Source organism: Giraffa tippelskirchi, chromosome 4 (genome assembly GCF_054371585.1).
Source record: "Giraffa tippelskirchi isolate mGirTip1 chromosome 4, T2T-mGirTip1v1.2.pri, whole genome shotgun sequence".
In the NCBI taxonomy this organism is placed as follows: Eukaryota; Metazoa; Chordata; class Mammalia; order Artiodactyla; family Giraffidae; genus Giraffa; species Giraffa tippelskirchi.
This window is the reverse complement of record NC_137278.1, coordinates 128,797,403-128,819,537: the sequence shown is the minus strand read 5'-3', so window position 1 is coordinate 128,819,537 and position 22,135 is coordinate 128,797,403. Positions and strand designations below refer to the sequence as shown.

Below are 22,135 nucleotides of genomic sequence, written 5' to 3'. Positions count from 1 at the left end.
GGCTGTGCAGCCTTGGGCAGGTCACTTAACCTCACAGAACCCATAGATCATAGATGATCTCATAGATCATGCGATGATGTACCTACAGTGCCTGGTACACAGTAGGTCTGGAGACATTCATTCTTACATCCTGCCCAGGCTTTGGTGTTGTCACTTTTGAGGAAAAATCAGATGAATTTTCATCTCTCTTCTCAATCCCTAATGAGACTGCTATCCTGAATCTGGGGAATGGCAGTGATGAGGGCCTGCATGATTCCCACAGGCCCGAGCTGACCCTGACCAAATGAAAGCTGGCTACTGCAAAAACGAGCAGCCCTAGACTTCCCTGGAGGTCCAGGGGCTAAGAATCCACCTGCCAATGCAGAGAACATGGGTTCGATCCCTGGTCCAAGACAATCCGCCATGCCACAGAGCAACTAAGCCCGTGAGCCACGACTACTGAGCCTGCACTCTAGAGTCCAGGCTCCGCAACAAGAGAAGCCATCACAATGAGAAACCCTCACACTGCAAAGAAGAGTAGCCCCCACTTGCTGCAACTGGAGAAAGCCCTCACAGCAACACAGACCCAGCGCAGCCAAAAATAATTAAAAAAAAAAAAAATGAGCAGCCCTTTCCATGCAAAGAGACTGTGAGGAGGCCCATGGGATGAGAAGGTGCTGCATGGATCCAAGTCATGGGAACCAGGCTGCAGGAAGACTGGACTGGCTGGGAGCTCTCTCTTCCAGCCAGCTCCTCTCTTCCCACCCCCACCTTCATTGCCTCTCCCTGCCCTCCTCTTCCTCGACTTCTCATCCACACCTCACCCTCTGTCCCCATCTACCTCTGCCTTTGCTGGGCTCTCTATGCACCTGCCCAGATGGCCTCTAAGTAAATGAGTGGATGGAAGGGCTATGGCAGGGAGGATAGGAGACACCCCCCTCCACCGGGGCTCCATCACAGGTCCACTGGAGAAAGCCCGAGCCATGGTCCATCCACCTGTAGTAGGTGAGCATTTTAGAGCCAGGACCATCTCCTGTGAGGGTCAGGGCTGGACATCCTTTCATCCTCTCAGTGAGTATTTATGGAGTGCCAGCTTTGTGCCAGGCTCTGTGCTGACTGCTTTATATACATGTGATCATATAATCTTCCTAGAAGCTCTCTGTAGTCAGCATCACAACCGTGCTTACAAATAATGACTTGGGAGACCCTGGGGAGGTGAAGTAAACCCCAGGGTCACACAGTGATGGAGCTAGGACCCCAACTGACATCAGTCTAGTCCCAAAGGCTCTGCCCTCCCTGTCCTCTCACGCATACCATCCTGCCTGATATAAAGTCAATTTGTCTAATTTGTGCAGCAGTCAATCCAGAATTGGGCACCTGAGCAAACCTTGAAGCAACAGTTCAGGTCAAGGGGGCTCTGAGTGCGCAAGTATCCCAGGGTTTACCAATTTCCACCCTAGTGGGCATGGCTGAAGCTGTAGCTAAAGGAGCAGGAAACACCTGGAGCCACCCTCTTGGGGAGCTGGGGTCTGATTGTCTGCTTTTCTGCCCCGAGGGTGGGAAGGGGCAGGACCCAGGGCTCAGACCCCTCACCTGCCTCACCTCCCACTCATGGCTCCATCCTCCTGGCTGCCCCTAGGGGTTGGTGAGGACTTTTGTAGGCTTGGAGGAGGGTTTTCCTCCCCAGAGATGTAACCCCATGGTGTCTTGTGATGTGTCCATTGCGTCTTATAGTCTATAGTTCTGACACCCCAATACAAGAGAATGCTGTGTCCTTAAGGTGTGTCTAAAACAGAAAGCCGATGGAGGTGGAAGGGACTTTAAGGGAAATAATCTATAATATATAATCAATCTTATTTTGTGCCTGTGGGACACCCAAACCATGGATCTTCAATGGAGGTACTTCTCGTCACGCAAATCCTAAGTTAAGGCAGAGGTCATCCCTCAGACAGAAAGATGAGGGAAAGGCTGCTTGGCTTTCCAGGTAGCAGTCACTCTCCCAGAGAACTGCCATCATGTGCTGAACGCTGAGTGCTTTTCATGTAAGAATTCCCTTCCTCACAACAACCCAGCTAAAGGGGGTCGCCAGGCTGTTTAGAGCTACAGACAACCAAGGTTGAGAGAGGTTATGTAATTTGACTAAGATCACACAGCTAGTAAGTGGTGGAGGTAGATGGCCAGCCCTGTCCATCTAACTTCAAAGCCTGTGACCTTGATCTCTACACCCCAATGGTTTATATCAGAATCTGCAGGAAAAACAATTATACGGAACTTTGACCCATAGCTTGTGGTCCACCAAAGCAGCCACAGGTCTCGGCCAACACGCTAAACGTTCTGTCCTTGCTTTTGCCAAGGAATGTTGATCGGATCATGTGGCCCTGTCCTTACAAGTACCCAATAAGATAGGACCCTGTCCTGGGGGGCCGATTCTGTGTCCTCCAACTAAGTCCAAACTAGTTAAATGACAAATCCTACAATGAATCCAAACCAAATAGAAAGAAAGTTCTAACTAGAGCCCTATTCTGTGGCTCATTATAAAGTCAGAATTCCCAGAAGTTCACAAAAGCCTCGGACTATAGCCTGAAAAACTCAAGGCAGCATGCCCTCAGTGTACAAGAGAGCCCTTTCCCCTGAGAGAGAAAGGCAAAGAAGAGTTTCCATCTGTGAAAAAGGGAAGGATGCCTCCTGCAGCCCTGGGCCAGAGGCAGGAAACTGGACCAGGTGACTCTACCTGGCAACAACAGCTAAAATCCAGTTCCTGCCCCACCTCCACAGCTTCCGCTCTTGTCCTTGTGACCCTTCCTCAACTGGCAGCTGTTCCCCATCTTGTCAAAGAGGGATGAGCAGCTGACAGGGGTGTGGAGCAGAGCAGAGGGTGTGTTTGCCTGGGGCTTTGTGGGTGAGGGAGGCAAGCCCTGGCACTCAGTCCTGGGATTACAGGGATCCCAAGTCTTTTATTCTTAGCCCCAAACCTGGTGTGTGGTGTGGGAAAGCACCCCCACCTGCCCTGACTGGGTTGATGCCCTCACCTTGTTCAGCCACCCAGCTGTGGCCACCCCTGAGTCATTCCGTGGGGAGCCAGAGCCAATTTGGGGATCAGAAACTCTACAGAAAGGACAGAAGGACTCTACAGAAACTCTACAGTCAGCATTCCGGGATGGGGACAGTGAGGGCAGAGAGAGGGTGGGGAGCCCTTAGAATAGGGAAGCAGGGTCTGTGCACAAAGTCTCCCCTTTCCCAGAGGCGGAGAGCATTTCTGGTCTCCCCTGCCCCCCAGGCATGTGTCAGCAGGGGTAACCCAACATGTTCTGGCAGCAAAACCATTCTTGTCATCAAAAACAAACGCACAGCCCCATTTGTAAAACAGGTAAAAGAGGAGATGCTCTGATTGGTGCAAAGGAAGGAACTGTGAACCTTCTTGCCTGCTGGCCTCTCCCAGACCCCTTGAGAGCAGCCCCTGGGGTCCTGAGTCTAGAAATTCAGCCTGGAAACCCCTGTGTCTGGGCCGTTCCCAGATTTACACAAGTATTTCTAAGTAACATAACACATTGTCCTTAGTGGATCTTCCTGACCCATGGTATAATCTTTGAGTTTTGTTATATGATGAAACTGTTTCTATTTCTTAAGTCCTAAATATAATTTCATATCTTTTTGCCTTTTCATATTGTTCATGGGGTTCTCAAGGCAAGAATACTGAAGTGGTTTGCCATTCTCTTCTCCAGTGCATCACGTTGTGTCAGAAGTCTCCACCATGACCCGCCCGAGCCTACACAGCATGGCTCATAGTTTCATTGGGTTAGACAAGGCTGTGGTCCATGTGATCAGTTTGATTAGTTTTCTGTGATTGTGGTTTTCATTCTGTCTGACAGATAAGGATAAGAGGCTTATTATGGAAGCTTCCTGATGGCACAGACTGTCAATCCTAAAGGAAATCAGTCCTGAATATCCACTGGAAGGACTGATGCTAAAGCTAAAAGTCTAGTACTTTGGCCACCTCATGCGAAGAACTGACTCATTGGAAAAGACCCTGATGATGATGCAGACCCCTGGGTCAGGAAGATGCCATGGAGGAGGGCATGGCAGCACACTCCAGTATTCTTGCCTGGAGAATCCCATGGACTAAGGAGCCTGGCGGGCTACAGTCCATAGGGTCGCAAAGAGTCAGGCATGACTGAAGAGACTTAGACAAAGCACACACATAGAGATGATCATATGATTTTTTTATTTTTTTATTCTGTTAATGTATCACACTTATTGATTTGTGTATGTTGAGCCAAACTTGCATCCCAGGGATGAATCCCACTTGATCATGGTGTATTGTCCTTTTAATGTGCTGTGGAATTCAGTTTTCTAGTATTTTGTTGGGAATTTTTTTGTATCTATAATCATCAGGGATATTGGTCTGTAGTTTTCTTTCCTTGTAGTGTACTTATCTGGCTTTGATGCTAATCCCATGAAATGAGTTTGGGAGTTTTTCCTTCTCTTTGGGGTTTGGAGAAGTCTGAGAAGCGTTGGCGTTAATTCTTCTTTAATATTTGCTAAAAAATTTACCAATGAAGCCATCTGGTCCTGGAATCTTCCCTGTTGGGAGACTTTTAATTACTGATTCAATAGCCTTATTGGTAATTGATTGGTTCAGATTTCCAGTTTGTTCCTGATTCAGTCTTGGTAGGTGATATATATCCAAGAATTTATCCCTTTCTTCTAGGTTGTCCAGTTTATTGGCATATAGTTGTTCATAACAACCTCTTATGATCCTATGCATTTTTTTGTAATTTTATTTATTTATTTTTGACTGAGCTGGGTCTTCGTTGCTTTGCACGAGATTTATCGAGTTGTGACAAGCGGGGGCTACTCTTCATTGTGGTGTGTGAGCTTCTCATTGCAGTGGCTTCTCTTGTTGTGGAGCACAGGCTCTAGACACATGGGCTTCAAAAGTTGCAGCACGTGGGCTCAGTAGTTGTGGCACACAGGCTTAGCTGCTCTGCAGCATGTGGAATCTACCCAGACCAGGGATCCAATCCATGTCCCCTGCACTGGCAGGCAGATTCTTACACACTGTTCCACCAGGAAGTCTGATCCTATGTGTTTTTGTGGTATCAGTTGTAATGTCTCCTCTTTCTTTAATAATTTCATTGATTTGGGCCTTCTCTTTTTTCCTGGGTTGGTCTAGCTAAAGGTTGTCAATTTTGTTTACCTCTTCAAAGATCCAACTCTCAGGGAGTTTTGTCTTTTCTATTATTTTCCTGTTTCCTGTTTAATTTACTTCTGCTCTAATCTTTATTATTTCCTTCCTTCTTCTAAATTTGGACTTACTCTGCTCTTTTTCTAGTTCCCTGAGGTGTAAAGTTAAGATGTTTATTTGGGTTCTTTCTATTTTCTCAATACATGAGTTTGTAGCTATCAATTTCCCTCTTAGAACTTCTCTTGCTGCATCTCATAAGTTTTGGTATGTTGTGTTTCCATTTTCATTTGTCTCCAGATACTTTTTTATTTCCATTTTTAAATTTCTTCTTTGATCTATTGATTACTGGAGTTGTTGTTTGGAATGTACTGTTTAATTGCCATGTACTCATTAATTTTCCACTTTTCCTTCTGTTATTGGTTTCTAGTTTCATACTTTGTGGTCAGCAAATACGCTTTATATTATTTAAGTTTTCTTGAATTTGCCAAGACTTGTTTTATGTGCAGCATTGGTGATATAGTGGTGAGCATAGATGCCTTCCAAGATTTATTTTGTGGCCTAACACAGGATTCATCCCAGAAAATGCTCCATGTGTACTTGAGAAGAACATATATTCTGTTATTGGCAGGAAAATGTGGGTTTTTATGTGAGGGCTGAAAGAGAAATCATCTCACTCCAAGATGATGAGCTGGGAACCAGAAGCCAGAGGTAAGGGAAGTAGTTCCTGCCAAGGCTCTTCTAAGCCAGAAGCTTTACACACATTTCCATCACACCCGTTTTTACAAAGGAGAAAGTTCAGTTGCTCAGTCATGTCTGATTCTGAGACCCCATGGACTGCAACACGCCAGGCTTCCCTGTCCATCACCAGCTCCCAGAGTTTGCTCAAACTCATGTCCATCGAGTCAGTGATGCCATCCAACCATCCTCTGTCTCATCTTCTGTTGTCCCCTTACAAAGGAGGAAAGTGAGGCCTAAAGAGGCTAAGTAATTTCCCCAAGGTCACACAGCTAATAAGTGGTAGAGTTGGGATTTAAACCTACTGTGAAGCCCAAGACCTCTCCACTGAACACATGCTGCCTGCCCAGCAGAGTTGGCAGTAGCATTAGGGGAGGGGCTGGGCAATAGACAGCTGCCAGGAGCTGGGTCCTGCTGTGAGCTACTTACATAGTCCCTCCAGCTTTCTCCAGGAGAAGAGTAAGAGCCAAAGCCTACGGTGGTGATGGTACTGAACTAATGTGCTTTTAGCATGATTGAGATAATGTGAGCATGTGGTTGTTGCTGCCTAACCATCACTGAGTTAATCAGTTGCCAGTTTCTGTTCTCTGGGCAGGACAGACAAGCCCCAGACAGCTAGCTGCAATTGCCATTTATTGAGATACATCACAGCACAGACAGGGGAGGGAGATGTAAGTAGATTCAGGGAGGGGGTGGTCTGGTGGGAGACGGGAGACCACTTCTGACTTTCCTTTATCCTCCTTCAGCCTGACCTGAGCCCAGAGCAGATGAGCAGAAGAGGTGAGAGAAGCCGAGATGGCCTGGGGAAATCCAACCTCCTCTCCGTGGTCAAAATATCATCCCCAAATCATCCAAACACATCCCGCAAACTGGTGGCCTTAACCACCCCTCCCATCCTGTTGCAGAACCAAAGAGGAAACCTGGGTAGATTTGAGCCCTTCCCAAAATGCAGATCCCATGTGCAGTCTGGCATGCCTGTACCCTGGGTCAGTGGTCCTGGGGCTATTCCTGCTCCTGAGGATGGGGAGTGGGGAGAGAAGTACAGGGGCCCCGACTTGCAAGACAGCAGCTAATACCTCTGGCTGGACGTCTTGACCGTGGTGGTCTTCCGCAGGATGGAGGTGCCCCCAGAGACAGGCCCTCCCTTGACAGTGCTGTAGCCTGCATTTGTGCTGAATCTGCCCTTGCTGGCCCCCCCACCCCCACCCAGGGAGATGCCACCCCCGAAGCCAGCCGTGCCGCCTCCGCACACAGTGGTGGAGTTGCCCGTCACCGCTGCAAGAGAAAGGGCCTGGGTGAGGCGGGGCAGCCATGTCAGGAGAGAATCCAGGGCTTCCAGACATCAGTGAGTGATAGGAATGAACTCAGACAGTGGTGCCCTAGGAAACCGGGGCAGGGAGCTCATTCTCTGGGACACCCCCCCAAACCTGTCTCCAGGGCTCAAGGACAGATTGAACGGACTGAGCAGAGGACTGGGGGCGGGCCTGGGGCAGCAAAATACTCACAAATGCTGACAGCACTGGGACATTCTCCAGACATCCTGGGGGAAACAGACAGGCCAGGCGAAGGATCAGTGGTCCCAGGAGCCCAAGTGAAAACCCTCTCTCTCCCTCTCACTGTCTTTGCAATAGATCAACCCAGTGGGCCTTGAGACTCTCAGGAGCTGGGGCCACATGACAAAACCAGGGGATCAAACCTTGGCCCAGTGCTGCCCTGGGCCAGGCACCCTTCTGCCAGGTCCTAAAGCCAGTGTAGCAGAGAAAGCAGAGATTCAGTAGGCCAGGCAGCTCCATCCTTCTTCTGCCCTCTCCTCCCTCCACACTTGGACCATAAACAGCAACCCCTGCTCCGATGGGATGGGAAACAAAACCCACTCCACAACAGAGCTGCCCGCTTTCTGGCTAAGATGACTTTCTCTGCATCTCATGCCTTCCACAAGAACAGAGATGATGAATTTTTTTTCAAAGCTTCTACTAGGGTCAGAATCGGGTGTTGGAAAAGAAAACCCTGTCCACTGTTGGCAGACACCATCAGGATTACTGATGGTAGTGCCAGCCAAGGAGACACACAGTGAGGCGCTGAACACAAGCAGGAGAGCCTCATGTGATGAGTTACGAGCCCAGCTCCATGGTTGCTCCCTTACCCTTCTACCCTTGGCACAAGAACCAACTACATGGGATCTCCCACAGGGCAGGGCTGGGAGCCCTCAGAATCAGGAAGGGGAAGAGGGGGGCACCCACCTGCTCTCCTCACTCTCCAGCAGCTTGTGATAGGTGGCAATTTCCACATCCAGGGCCAGCTTAACATTCATGAGCGCCTGGTAGTCACGCAGCAGCCGAGCCAGGTCCTCCTTGGCCTGATACAGGGCAGCATCCAGGTCCCCCAATTTCTTCTGAGCATCTTTTAATGCCAGCTCCCCGCACTGTTCTGCATCCGCGATGGCTGTCTGCAGCTGCTGGCACTGCCCAGGGCATGAGAGGTATTGGGCACACCCTCCAGGGTCATTGCATCCATCTCTCTGCCCTTAAACCAGACATCGCCATCCCCAGCTCCCCTGACTGCCGCCCCAACCAACTGAGAATGAAGGAAAAGAGAAATATTCCTCTGAGAGAGGAGGTGATACTATACTAACAAGGTCATGTAGCCCCACTGGGAAAGTTCTTACTGAAGTCTAATCTTAAGACCCTCCTGGGGGCTTTGCTGGTGGTTCAGTGGTTAAGAGTCCGCCTTGCAATGCAGAGGACGTGGATTTGATTCCTGGTCTGGGAAAATCACACGCGCTGAGGAACAGCTAAGCCCTTGTGCCACAACTACCAAGCCTGAGCACTCTAGAACCCGTGTTCCACAACAAGAGAAGCCACCGCAATGAGAAGCCCATGCACCGCAATGAAGAGTAGTCCCTGCTCACTACAACTAGAGAAAGCCCAAATGCAGCAACAAAGACCCACCCAAAAATAAAAGAAAGAAAGAAATCTTAAAAAAAAAAAAACCTTCCTTCTGCAACTCACCCCAGTGCCACAAAGAGATAAAATAAATCATACAAGCTCACCATTAATCAAATGCTTCATTCCCTCTTAGGAGGAGCCCATGCCTTAGATGAAGTCAGCAACTGTGACCTGGACTCTTGAATGCTCAGACTCCTGCTCTGACCTTCTGGAGATGGGATCAATCTCCTTGGAAGGGGCTACTCAACCACTAATATGCTGTGTGAACTTGGGCAAGTCCCTGTCCCTCTCTGAGCCTCAGTTTCCTCTCCTGTAAGAGGAGCTTCTTGATCTTATTGGTCCAGCATTTGAGCGTATCCCATCCATGAGGAGAACAGGCCTCAACCCTGAGCACACCTCTGCCAACACCCAGGCCTGACTCTCAGGCCCCCCACCAGAGGCTCACCTGCTTCCTGACTGCATCTGCCTCCCCCTGCAGCCTCTGCACAGTGCGGGTGAGCTCAGCGATCTCATTCTTGGTGTCCCTCAGGTGGTCCCCATGCTTCCCAGCAGTCACCTGCAGTTCCTCATACTGGAGACCAAAGAAATGGCAGTGAGCTGTCAAATCATTCCAGGCCCACCTGGGTAACTGCTGGCCCTTGGACCCACCTTCACAGCTGGTTGAATAGGCTGGATGTGTCTGACTCCAGCCTCCGAGGAGCCCAGGGGTCCAGGCCTCTCACCAAGGGGGAAGGTCTGGGTGCAGGCCCAACCCACACCCCTGAGCCAGCCATTCTCTCACCTTGGTCTGGTACCAGGACTCAGCCTCAGCCCTGCTCCTCTGGGCAATCTGCTCATACTGGGCCTTCACCTCAGCAATGATGCTGTCCAGGTCGAGGTTGCGGTTGTTGTCCATGGAGAGGATGACACTGGTGTCAGACACGTGAGTCTGCACTTGGCTCAGCTCCTGCAGAAACAGATGTAGCTGTCTCCAGCACCCCTGTCCCAGGCCAGGGGAGCAGGGGGTGGGGGAGTGATTTTGGCATCAGGAGGCCATGCTCCCACCCCTCCAGGATCCACCCTTGAAGGAATCTATGGCTTCCAGCAGAGCTTCAGTCTTTCCAGCTGGGCTCCCAGTTGAATAGACCTCTTTCTTGGTGTGGAATTGCAGGCTTTCAAGAGCCTAAAGAAGGAAGGAGAGCATTCTAGCTGTTGCCAGGCCCTGAGCCAGCAGGCTCGCCTTTAATCCTCAGAACCCCTGGGAGGCAGGCAGGGCCGCAGCTGGCCCGCAGGAGGCTGTGCTGTGCTGTGCTGTGCGGTGATAAGTCTCTTCAGTCGTGTCCAACTCTTTGCGACCCCATGGACTATAGCCCACCATGCCTCTCTGTCCATGGGATTCTCCAGGCAAGAATACTGGAGTGGGTTTCCACTTCCTCCTCCAGGGTATCTTCCCAACCCAGGGGTCAAACCCACAACCCCTGTGTGTCCTGCATTGGCAGTGGGTTCTTTACCACTAGTGCCACCTGGAAGCCCATATATATACATATATGTGTGTGTATAATCAAACCACTTCACCATATAACTGAAACTAACACAATATTGTAAATCAACTATATTTCAATTTAAAAAATAAGAAAGAACTACCAAAGCCAAAACTGATATCTGTATAGACATAGATTTAAATGTTCAAATTAGACTAGCTTTTTAAAGGTGGAATGGGTTGGAGGTGGGGGCCAGGCAGAAAGACACAAGCTCTGAAGACAGACAAAGCTAAGTTCGAATGCCAGTCTGACATTCACCAGCTGTGGTTCTGAGGTCCTCACTAAGCCTTACAAGGCCTCATTCCTCTTCTGTAAAATGGCCGTGATAATACCTTCATGATGTAGTTGATCTGAGGATTCAGATTAATACATGACCCATGGTGGGTGCTCAGTAAAGTGCATTATTTGCCCAGCCTTCGCCAAAGGTCAGTCAATATGCCCATGAAGCATGTGCCACAGATAAAATCATCGTCACAGTCGTGCATTGCCAGCATTATCTTGCAGCATCACTCATCACCCTCCCCGGCTCAGGGTCCCTCTACAGCCCCATGCCAGAGTGTGGTCCTGAGGAAAATTAACTTGGAATTTTTCAGACAAGAGGCAAACACTATCTACCAGACACCACCAAGCATGGACAAGGATGTTCTTGCTGGGACTAGAGGATAGAAAGGGCAGGCTTTCCAAAGAAAGAGCTAATGCAAGTGGAGAAGGAAGAACTCTGGAGTTAAGATGTGAGCTTTTTATCTACCCATGGGGAAAGGAGCCAGAGAGATGAAGTGATGGCATTGGAGCAAGGGCTGGATCCCACAGGGACCCCCCAGGCCAGAGGGAAGCCACAAGGTAATTTTCCTGCCCTGTATGACATGCCAGGGATTGGTGGTTGGCCTTCTGAATTTCCTTAAGATCTGGCTTGACCAAAACCAGACCATAAAATCGATTACTGAGTGCTGTGTTAGCCATCACAACTGGTATGCAAGCAAGGAAACGACTGCTCTGGTCTTCACTCTTACCTCCCAAGGAGGCACAGGAAGCGACCCTGGCTTGGTCACTTGGTCAACTCACCTTCCTTGTTCACCTCCTCACCTAATTCTCCCGCACACTTGATGCCTGGTTCACCTGCTGCTCCCCAAACACGCTGTGCTCTTTGTCCCTCAGTGTCATGGTGCAGGCTGGGACCCTAGTTGGCAGATTCTACTTGCCCCTTCTTTAGAAGTCCCGTCCTTCCTTCAAAATCCAAACTGCTCTCTCCTCTGAAACTCTCCCAGCCCTCCCAGGAAGAGTCAGCCACAGCCTGTCCCATGCACCTCACCTGTCCCAACACGGCTCTCAACATATCATATGGAAACCTGCAAAGGCAGACTGTCCTTCCGTGGTTGTGCAGAAGGTACTTAGCAATATGCAGCAAAAGGACAGGGAACAGCAAAGGAAAGGAAAGCTTTTTGAGATGCTAGGAAAGCCAATTCCTCCCCATTGAGAGAAAAGGGCCTGGGCACCCTTGACCTGTCCTAAAAGAGAGACCATCCTAAGAGAAGAGAGTGAGGAAATCCCAGATGGTAAATGACCATCAATGATCCCAGTAAAGAAAAAGCTAAGGAGACACCTAAGAAATCAGCAATATGACACAGAACACTCCCCAACAAGCTCATCCTAAAGGACACACAGAGATGTTTGAAGGAGAGCAGCACAGCCAAGGAAGAACATGGGGAGTTCATCCTTGGGGAAATGCAAACAAAGGTCAATGGATAGAGGCCTTTAGATAAGCTCTAGACAAGAAGAACAAGAAGGCAGCATTGGGCTAACCCTACAGACAATCCAGGCAAAGCCAACAATTCTACTCCTACATCGTTTGCTCTTGCCTATCAAGGGAAACAGTCATAAAACTGAAAAGGGCAGGATGCTTGGAAAGAAATGAAAGCCAAGACAGATACTGAGAGTAGGAAAGGCGTTGGCCTTGTTGAGAACATCAGTGGTCCAGGCCAGAGGAGTAAATACTAGGACCTCATGGCCATGGCCAAGGAAACAAATACCCCTGGAGATCCATGAGAGATATGGACAGTAGAAGAGATTTCAGAACCTGAGACATAGAAATGTCCTCATTTTCAAAGGGGAGAGATTTAGACTTCTCCAAGTTAAACTTCACATAAATCTCCCATGAGCCTCTAGAATGAACTCTAAGCTGTGTGTGAAAGGCATGGAGCCAACAAGACACCCCTAAGGAAAAATCAGGCCAAATAGATTTTCTTTTATGTCTGCATTACCAAACTACTAAAGGATACCATGGATGTTGTTTGACCAAGACTCTTTTTTGAGGGGGCAAGTGGGGAAGACATCTTCTTTCCTTCTCTTTGGAAATGCTTTTACCTTAGTCTTCAAAGCCCCCTTGTTTCCTGGAATCCCTCCTAAATTCTGCGATCTACCTGCTACCCACACCTTACCTCCTGCTCTAACTTGGAATTTCAATCCCCACTCTCTGCCCGTCTCAAGTCCTCCATCCTTTGTTCTGTCGGGCAATAAGGAAAACAGTATAACAGTCCAAGGATGAAGTTTTAATTCCACAACTGCCTCTAGCTAGCTATGAGAACATGGACAACTTACTCAGAGCTTCAGTGTCCAAGACTATAAAATGGAGACAATAACAGTACCTATATTATGGAGTTGTTGAGGGGATTATATAAAAAATTTAGCCCAGTTCCTGGCCCATCATAAGCACATAAGACATGGATGCTAGTATTGATTAAGGGTCCAGGTGCTATAGTCTACCAATGAAGTTGCACTGCTGAATTCTGGTCAGACTTCCAGGAGGAATCCCCAAAACTGTATGTGAATATAAGTATCCCTGTCCATTGGCTCTCTCACCTCTTCATAGAGATGCCTCAGGAAGTCCATCTCCTCCACCAGGCGGTCCACCGTGCCATGCAAATCCATTCGGCCTATATATGCGGCATCTACATCCTGGGGGAGAGAGAGAGAAGGGCAGTGGGCTAGCCCCCAGGACTCTTGCCCCTCTCCAAGTCAGCCCAGCACACTGGCAGATAAAGAATACCTGCCCCCACTCCCTGCCACCCTGCTCACCTTCTTGAGGACCACAAACTCGTTCTCTGCAGCAGTGCGCTTGTTGATTTCATCCTCATACCTGTTACATAAGGAAGACTCAGCCCAGAACACCTTTTAAGACACTGAACCTAGTTGGCTTTAAGGAGTCCCTAATAGGTCCTACGATGGCCAAGAACACCTTTGGGGAGCAGTTCTGTAATGCAGCCAACCAATGGAGAAACTGAGACACAGTCTTTAAACAATCCACCCACCCTCTTTGAGAAAGTGAACACAGTATTTGTGCAATAATATGGCAACTGAGAGCGGCCATCTCTTTGGATCAGAGCCCTTGGGAGGCTTTATGGAAACAGGTGAAGACGTGTCAACAGTGGTTAACCTTTGCATTCACTCTCTACAACAGGATGTCGTTGAAAACGCCAACTTCTATCCAACTGCTTTTGCTGAGACTTTTAAGATTTAAAAATTGCCAGTGTCAAGCATTGGGGAAAGTTATGAAAGTTTATACCTTAAACTCATAAATGTGAAATTGCGTAGTACATTATTTGCATCTTGATTCAAATAAACTGTATTTTTAAAATTTATGACACTTATGGAACAAAGGCAAATTCAATCATTGATTAGATAGTTGATGATACTGAGGATTACCATTTTAAAACATTTAGGTATTCTTAAGGCATTGCGTTTGTATATTATTAAGTCAAATTACACAGATGAACTCTATGAATACATCCAGTAAAAATGCTTGTGAGTGAAATGACTTGGATGAATGAGATTTGCTTCAAGACAATAAGGGAAGATGGAAAGGGAATGAGTAGGGATATAGACAAAACAAGATTGGCTGTGAGTTGATAATTATAAAAGCTGGGTAATGAGACCATAAAGGTTCATTACACTTTTCTCTCTATCTTATAATAGTTTTTAAAACTACTATACACTGTGACAACCCTCCAGGAGGCCATGGGTCCAGAGCCTGAGCCCCCATGGGAAACAGCTCTGTCTGAGCACCCAGCCAGCTGGGTCCTAGGACCCAGGAATGGGGTGACCCTCTCTTGGGAGATTCTGCATGCTGCCCCTCCCCATCCACACATGGCCACAGTTGGTCCAGCCCTCCTCACTTGGTCTTGAAGTCCTCAGCAAGATCCTGAACGTTCCTCAACTCTGAGTCCAGCCTCCCCCGCTCACTCTGGAGGTTGTCCAGCTTCCTGCGCAGGTTGTTGATGAAGCTCTCAAAGAGGGGCTCCAGACTGTTTCTGGTGACGCCCGATTTCTGACCCTGCTCCTGCAGCAGCGCCCACTTGGTCTCCAGCACCTTGTTCTGCTGCTCCAGGAACCGCACCTGAGCCAGAACAAGAAGGGTGGGCTGGGGCCTCCCCCAGCCCCAGGAGGGACCAAAGACCAGGCCCATCGTCACCATCCATCCTGACCAGGACACACCGTGGGGCAGTGCAGGGTCTATGCCTTGCTTTGGGGAAGAGTTCCTGAGGGAACCATCTTTGCTGAAAAAGACAGTTCGAGCCAATGACAAGGACTCTAAAGAGTTAATCACCATAAAAGGTCCACCTCGGTCATTTACTGGTTGGTGAGTCAAATCACTTCTCCCTGAGTCTCCTCTTCTCATTTATCCTGGGTAAATCAGACTAAATCAATGTTTCTGAACCCCAATTCTGCATCAAGATCAAAAATTTTAAATGCAAATACATCTGTAGTATGTGTGTATATATATGTGCTGCTGCTGCTGCTAAGTCGCTTCAGTCGTGTCTGACTCTGTGCGACTCCATAGACGGCAGCCCACCAGGCTCCTCCGTCCCTGGGATTCTCCAGGCAAGAACACTGGAGTGGGGTGCCATTTCCTTCTCCAATGCATGAAAGTGAAAAGTGAAAATGAAGTCGCTCAGTCGTATCTGACTCTTAGCAACCCCATGGACTGCAGCCTACCAGGCTCCTCCGTCCATGGGATTTTCCAGACAGAAGTACTGGAGTGGGGTGCCATTGCCTTCTCCGTATATATATATGTACATATGGATATATACAAATATACCTACAAAGAGGGAAAAAGAAAGCAAAAGTGACAAAATGCTAAAAACTGGTAAAACTGGGTGAAAAGAATTATAGGAATATATTGTACTATTATTGAATCTTTTCTGAAAACTTGACATTTTTTAAGTTTTTAAAATACGGATGTCCAGCCCTATCTCTATAGACTTAGAAGGGTCCTCATGGTGTGAGTTTAATGGGCCCCCAGGGGGGTTCTCTGCCCAACCAGGGTTCCAAGACACCAGACACAAACTGACAGGCCCCCAGGTCCCCAGCCATGATTCTGAGACCCTGAGAGGGGTTTGCCTCTTTGACCTCTGGGACAGTCCCACAGAAGAACCAAAAGTCACTCAGGGAGATGGTGAGGGGTTGGGCAGAACAGCTTGCCTCATCCTTTGCCATCTGGTCTCTCCGGATCCCACCTCCACAGCACCCCAGGCCCGTGGTTCCATGGCCCCAGGGCACTATGCAGCAGGTGTACCTGCCAGGAGCAGTGACCTCTTAAAGCCATGAACTTGAGTCCCAGGCCCACCACTGCCTCCAGGTGATCCTGGGCAAATCACTTCGTCTCTCCAGACCTCAATTTTCTCTTTTTGAAAATAGACACACTGTCGCCTAGACTGACTTCTCATGAAACACTGTGGGTATCATATGGGAAAGGGAGCATCAGGGTCCTTTGGAAACCTACAAATCACTGAACCCAGTACGGTCATCCACCAGGTTTCTCCTCATCAAGGTCCCACTGCCTGGAGGCCTTGGGGTAGTGGTAGACAATGCAGCAAAATGGACCCGGAAATACCAGACATTAGTACAAGAGCTTGTCTCATTGGCCTGGGGGCCAGAGAAGGAGTCAGGACACCCCTGATCTGAGACAGATCAAACTGCATATCCCTGAGTCATGGTGACCTGTGACCACTGAACTCATGTCCACCTCACACTGAGCTTCTTGGTTGGAACAGCAAGGAAGAATTAGAGAAGCTGAAGGGAAACTTCCTCTAGAACTCCCCACCGCTGTACTGTGTCCTGATAACATTTTTGTCCTCAGACCTCCTCCAAAACTAAGAGAACAGGCAACACATGGGGTTCTTGGATACTTAACACTCAAGCCAGTCTTTCCAGTTAAAAAATGACAAGAGGCAGGAAGGGCCACCCTACTAAGAGGAACAAATGAGGACAATCCACTATTTAATTGTACAACAGAGAGGCTGTGTAACCCCATTAATGATGACTATAAGAAAGGCTGCAACACCATCAAGCTGGGTGGGCCAAAAGGCCTCATGAGTGCAACTCAAGAGTCATCATCACTTACAGTGAAGACCATCCAGCCACTCAGGTCCAGGCATTCCATGCTCAGGCCAGAAGGGCTTCAAAAGTCACTCCATCCATCCCTGCCCCAGTGCACATGGGTTGCAACAGCCTCCGCCCGGCCTACCCTCTCTCAGGGGCCCAGCTTGCACTCCTCAGCCCCTTCCTTCCTCCTTCCACCTGGGCCCACCTTGTCGATGAAGGAGGCGAACTTGTTATTGAGGGTCTTGATCTGCTCCCGCTCCTCTGTGCGCACCCGCTGGATCTCCGGGTCGATCTCCACATGGAGGGGGGTCAACAGGCTTTGGTTGACAGTGACCTGCTGGATGCCACCAGGAGGACAGACGGGCCCCAGCGTCGGCCTGCCAGCCCCCAGGCCCATGTAGGCCCCGCCGCCAAGGCCGAAGCCTCCCAGCGCTCGCCCCACCGAGGCCCCTCCAGCCATGCTGACCGAGATGCTCTTGCTGCCCCCCAAATTATAGAGGCTCCGGCTCCCAAAGCCACCCATGCTGGGGCCACAGTGGGGCCCCCCGCCGCTGCCACTGTTCCGGGACACAGTCACCGAGCTGAAGCTGGTACGGGCCCGGGAGCCACCCCCACCACTGGCTGAGCTGGAGCTGAAGGCCCCTTTGGTGGAGTACGTCTGCCGAGACACGGAGGATCTCATCGCTGCAGCAGGGCCAAAGCAGACAGGAGATCTGGGAGGGAGAACAGTGAGTTGCTGGGCCACTGATGGGCTTCTTATCTTTTCCCAACTGGGTTGGCTCCTGGGTTCCACAGACACTCTTGCCCCATCGCCCCAGGAAGAGAGGGAGGGGCCCTGAGGGCCGGGGGTGTTCCTCTCCCACTGCGGGAGGGAGGGGCTGCTCCCACCTGAGCCCCAAAGCCAGGGCTGAGCCGACTGTCTGGGGCCGGATGCCATCTCCTTCTCCCCCCTGGGGCGCTCCTGACTTGGAACAGGATGATACAGGCTCCCAGGGCCACCCCCACCACCAAGTGGCAGACTGGTCTCCTCCCACCCAGCCCTGGTGGCCGCTGTCAATGGGTCTCTGTTTTGGCATTGGTTCCAGGCCCCTGTGGTAAGCCCAAGCCCCAGGGCCCGGGCTGTGCGGGTGGTAGGGGCGGAAGCATTGAGCAATGGGCTGTGGAGAAGGTGCCCGGGCCTGCCCCAGTCCCACTCTCCCGGCCCACAGCCTCGGTGCCTTCTGGCAGGTCCAGGCTGGAGACACAGGTGCCAGCCCGGGTTGGGGATAGCCTGTTCTTTTGTTGTACGCAGGCAGACTGTCTGCCCAGTAGAGAGCCTATGCTGGGCAGAGGAGACACAGGACAAAGAGGGTCCCTGCCTGACTCAGAGGCCTGGGCACTTAATAATAAGGAGGTAGAAGGGCCAAAGCCAGGAGATGAGGGAGGCAAAGACCAGGAGCTTTGACAGCCACCAGAATCCCCGTTGGCAGCATTCCCCCAGCAGGGCCCAGCCATTCTGGGAGGAGTTGGAAGTGGATGGAGGACACACCCCACCCTGGCTGGACATAGTACAGATTCAAAAAGTGTCGGGACTTCCCTGGTTGCCCATTAGTTAAGACTCCATGCTTCCACTATGGGGGACACCAGTTCAATCCCTGGTCTAGGAACTAAAATCCTGCATGCTGCAAGGTGAAGCTGAAAAAAACAAGATGTGCCCAACAAAAGCCCCATGAAGCCTATAGATACACCCAGCATCCCATCTTCCCAGCCACAGAGCCCAGGGTCTCAATCCAGAAGAGGCCTAGGGTCTCCTCAAATCACTTCACAGAGTCTCATCTGTACCTACCACCTTGGGCTGCTGGGACCAAACACATCCCTGAGGAAGGACCTGGAGATGTAATGTTAGCCAGGGGTTAGGACAAGGAAGTGGTAAGGATATGCCACTGATTACCCACCTCAGCTCTCAGCAAGGAAGTGGTCCCAGAAGGAGAGAAACTTGCCTGAAGAAAGGAGCAGGGACAGCTCTTGCTGTGGTCCCCACACAGCTGCCAGGGCCGGGGTTGAGGTTCAAAGGAGAGGACAAGGGACCTCCCCTACTGCCCAAGGAAACAGGTAGAAAGCAGGTGCTCTGGGCCCAGAGGAGGCTGTGGGATGGTTTCTAGGCAGCTGGGAGGCTATAGTGGCTCCCAGTTGCCTGAAGGAGTTGAATCCAGCCTCCTAGGGCTTCCCTGGTGGCTCAGATAGTAAAGAATCTGCCTGCGATGCAGAAGACCTGTATTCAACCCTGGGTCAGGAAGATCCCCTGGAGAAGGGAATGGCTACCCACTCCAGTATTCTTGTCTGGTGAATTCCATGGACAGAGGAGCCTGGCAGGTTCCATGGGGTTGCAAAGAGTCAGACACGACAGGGCAACTCACACTTTCACTTTCCCACACCGGATGAGGGTGAAGATGCTCCCAGAACTAGTCCCTCAATCCCCAGGAGGGGTTTTTTTCTCCCTGCTTGGAGTCAGGACACCAGGCATTTGGGGGAACTGGGCTGGGAGGTGAACCCCCACTGAGTTGTGTGTCCTTGGGCAACATTCAACTTCCCTGGGCCCCCTCGCCTCTGCTTATGACCAGGGCCCACCAGGGAAGTCCTTTCAAAAGCGCTGGCCCTCCATCCCAAGACTGAACCATCACTTCCTGCTGAAGTTTCTGTCCTGTCCCTGAGGCTGTAACCCCTTTTTCAGCTCCCTTATCTCTTCCCCAGGGAGCATGGGAGGGGGAGACAGCAGCAAGTGGGGAAAGGAGTGACGTCAGCCATCTGAGTCAGGCACAGCAGGGTGGTAGGAGTAGAGTTGGCCGCAAACACACCCTCCACCCCTCCCCAGGGACTGACACCCTCCTGTGTTTACCTGGCACTCTGTGCCAAGCTGTGTGCTGGGGGCTGGTGACAGCTGCGGAGGAATCCCGCAGTTACTGTCAGAGACAGTCTCACCAGCCCCAGCCCAGACGGCATGGGAGCCACTCTGCCTTCTCCAGTCTGGCTCTCCACTCATCTTTATGCAGGACGCCCAAATTCAGGCCTTTCTTCCGTAGCTGAGGAAGTGTGGCTCCCTCCCCACCTCTGCTGCTTGGACCAAGGGCCTCCATCTTTGGAGACTCTCTCCTGTCCAGGACCCCTCCCTGCACAGGACACAAGAGCAAAGGGGACAGAACACTGCTGCTGATATAGAAGGGATGAGGCAAGATAGCCGATGGCATCAACCTGGCACCCAACATGGGCTGAACGATAGGAAAGATGCAGCAGTGAAGAAAACAGTCACTGCCCTTGAGGAGCCCCATCCAAGGCAGGGTTTTCTCATCTAATCAGAACAATTATTATAGTCGGCATTTATTGAGCACTTACTACAGGGCAGATACCTTCGATACAAAAACACCTTAGAAACAAAAACATCCAGTCCCCACACTGGGGATTCTCCATATGCATCCTTTCTGCTCCGATTGATTCCCTGACCTCCCTGATCCCTGCAGGCCACTCCCTGGCTCTCTGGCTTCCAGAGGTAGGTGTTGGCCAAGGAGGGGGGACATTAGTAGGAGATCTGGGAGACATGGAAGGTACTTCCTCCCAGCCCCCTCCCTGCTCTAGGGGTGGCTGCCTTCCTCCATGCTTACAGCTTCTTCCTGTTCCTACATCTCTATCACCCAGTCATCCACTCTTTCTCTCATCTCTTCAGCTCTACACAGAGCCACCATCCCCTCCTGATTTTCCTGGGACTATCCCACTTTAGCCCCTTCCCTGGTAGCTCAGATGGTAAAGAATCTGCCTGCAATGCAGGAGACCCCGGTTCAATCCCTGGGTTGGAGAGTTTCTCTGGAGAAGGGAATAGCAACCCACTCCATTGTTCTTGACTGGAAAATCTCCATGGACAGAGGAGCCTAGTGGGCTATAGCCCATGGTATCGCAAAGAATCAGACATGACTGAGCAACTAGCATGCTTGAACATCCTCCTTTAGCACTGAAAATCCCACACCCCAGAAAACCTCTGTGCCCTGGACAAATCAGAGTTTGGCCACTGCTGCCAGAGGAGGGGAAGTGGGGGTGATGGGAGCAGCAATGGCTTCCCACCACTGCCTGCCTCTGGACTTTCCATCCCATGTTTGTGTCCTTAGCCACACCTACACCTCTGTAACGAATCCTTTCATTAAAGTCCATTTAGCTGAACCATCTTGAGTACATTGATTTCCTTCTGGGAAGGAGGAGAAAGGGACGACAAAGGATGAGTGGTTAGACAGCATCACCGACTCAATGGACATGAGTTTGGGTAAACTCCAGGAGTGGCGATGGACAGGGAGGCCTGGCATACTGCAGTCGATGGGGTCACAACGAGCTGGACATGACTGAGCAACTGAACTGAAATGAACCTGCAGCTCAGGCCATAGAGTTGGGAGCCGACCAGGAAGAGAGCAGGAAGAGGAAAGAAGACGTGTAGGAGTCTATGGGCTGATGGAGGATGAGAAGGTAACTCTCCCACCCTCCTAGCACCTGGTTCTGAGACCCACACTCCCGGTTTCCTGCAGAGCTCCCTGAAAAAGAGGGAGGGAGAAGTTTCCAATGTCATGTTCACACAGCCCAGAGATGGGATGAGCACCAAGAGGCAGGAGAGATGGGCATAGTTTCTGTCCCAAGTCCCCAACAAACTCCAGACACAAGCTGAGCTGCTGATCCCTACCAAGGGTGCAGATCACCCAGAGGTCCCACAGGTCTCAGACTAATACAGAAGCTGGGTTCCAGACCAGAACCATGTAGAAACAGAGCTAAGAACAGCAACAGGCTGTGCCAGGAAGTGTCTGGCACATTCTGACATGGAGAATTAGGGAAGGTTTCCAAGGGAGAGAAAAATGGGCCCAGTCTTGGGAAAAAGGAAGAACAGGGATGAATGGAGCTGTCGTTGGTTGGGAATAGAGCCTACACATAGGCAGTTAACTAGGGAGCAAGCTATGAGAGCTACTAAAACATCAGTGGGGATGGAGGAGATGGAGGGCATACCAGGGAGCATAGCAGAGGGTTGGAAGGAATCCCTTAAAATCTGATTGGTGTGAGGTGTGAGATGTCCACAGGACCTACTCAAACAACATAGATACTCCATAAATTGCCTTCGGAGGAGAGTGAGCTGGGTACCTGTGTAGCTTTTGTTTTGCGGGGTAGGGGTGGGGGAAGTGAGCTATGCAAGCCTGGGGCAGAGCAGAATTGTTGGAAGGAGTGGCAGAGAAGCTGCACATTGCCAAAAGGAACCTTTGTCTCTGCTTTGCAGCCTGTCCTCTAAATGCCCTTTGAACACATGTATAAGGCTATGGCTTAGCATCAGTGCTGAATTAACCTGCTCAGGAGAAGCGGAAGGTTAAAGTTCCGAGGTGAGAGATGGAAGTGAG

At 50.3% G+C, this 22,135-nt stretch overlaps 1 protein-coding gene across 1 annotated transcript; it reads right to left on the bottom strand.

Moving 5' to 3' along the window:
* Positions 1-6,515: 6,515 nt before the first annotated feature.
* Positions 6,516-17,466, bottom strand: KRT79 (keratin 79). Its single transcript, XM_081587351.1, has 9 exons — positions 16,948-17,466; positions 14,534-14,754; positions 13,437-13,497; positions 13,221-13,316; positions 9,626-9,790; positions 9,290-9,415; positions 8,140-8,360; positions 7,405-7,439; positions 6,516-7,174 (listed from the first exon to the last, which is right to left on the bottom strand). Exons 1-9 carry the CDS (start codon positions 17,422-17,424, stop codon positions 6,969-6,971), a joined length of 1,608 nt encoding a protein of 535 aa, XP_081443477.1. The 5' UTR covers positions 17,425-17,466; the 3' UTR covers positions 6,516-6,968.
* Positions 17,467-22,135: the final 4,669 nt, after the last annotated feature.

Excerpts from the sequence above, each read along its gene's own strand:
- KRT79 (XM_081587351.1), bottom strand. The coding sequence starts at position 17,424 with ATGAGATCCTCCGTGTCTCGGCAGACGTACTCCACCAAAGGGGCCTTC. Across the intron at positions 14,755-16,947 it reads TCGCCTCCTTCATCGACAAG|GTGCGGTTCCTGGAGCAGCA; the intron begins GTGGGCCCAGGT and ends GTTCTGGCTCAG. Across the intron at positions 9,791-13,220 it reads TGAGGCATCTCTATGAAGAG|GAGCTGAGCCAAGTGCAGAC; the intron begins GTGAGAGAGCCA and ends CTGTTTCTGCAG.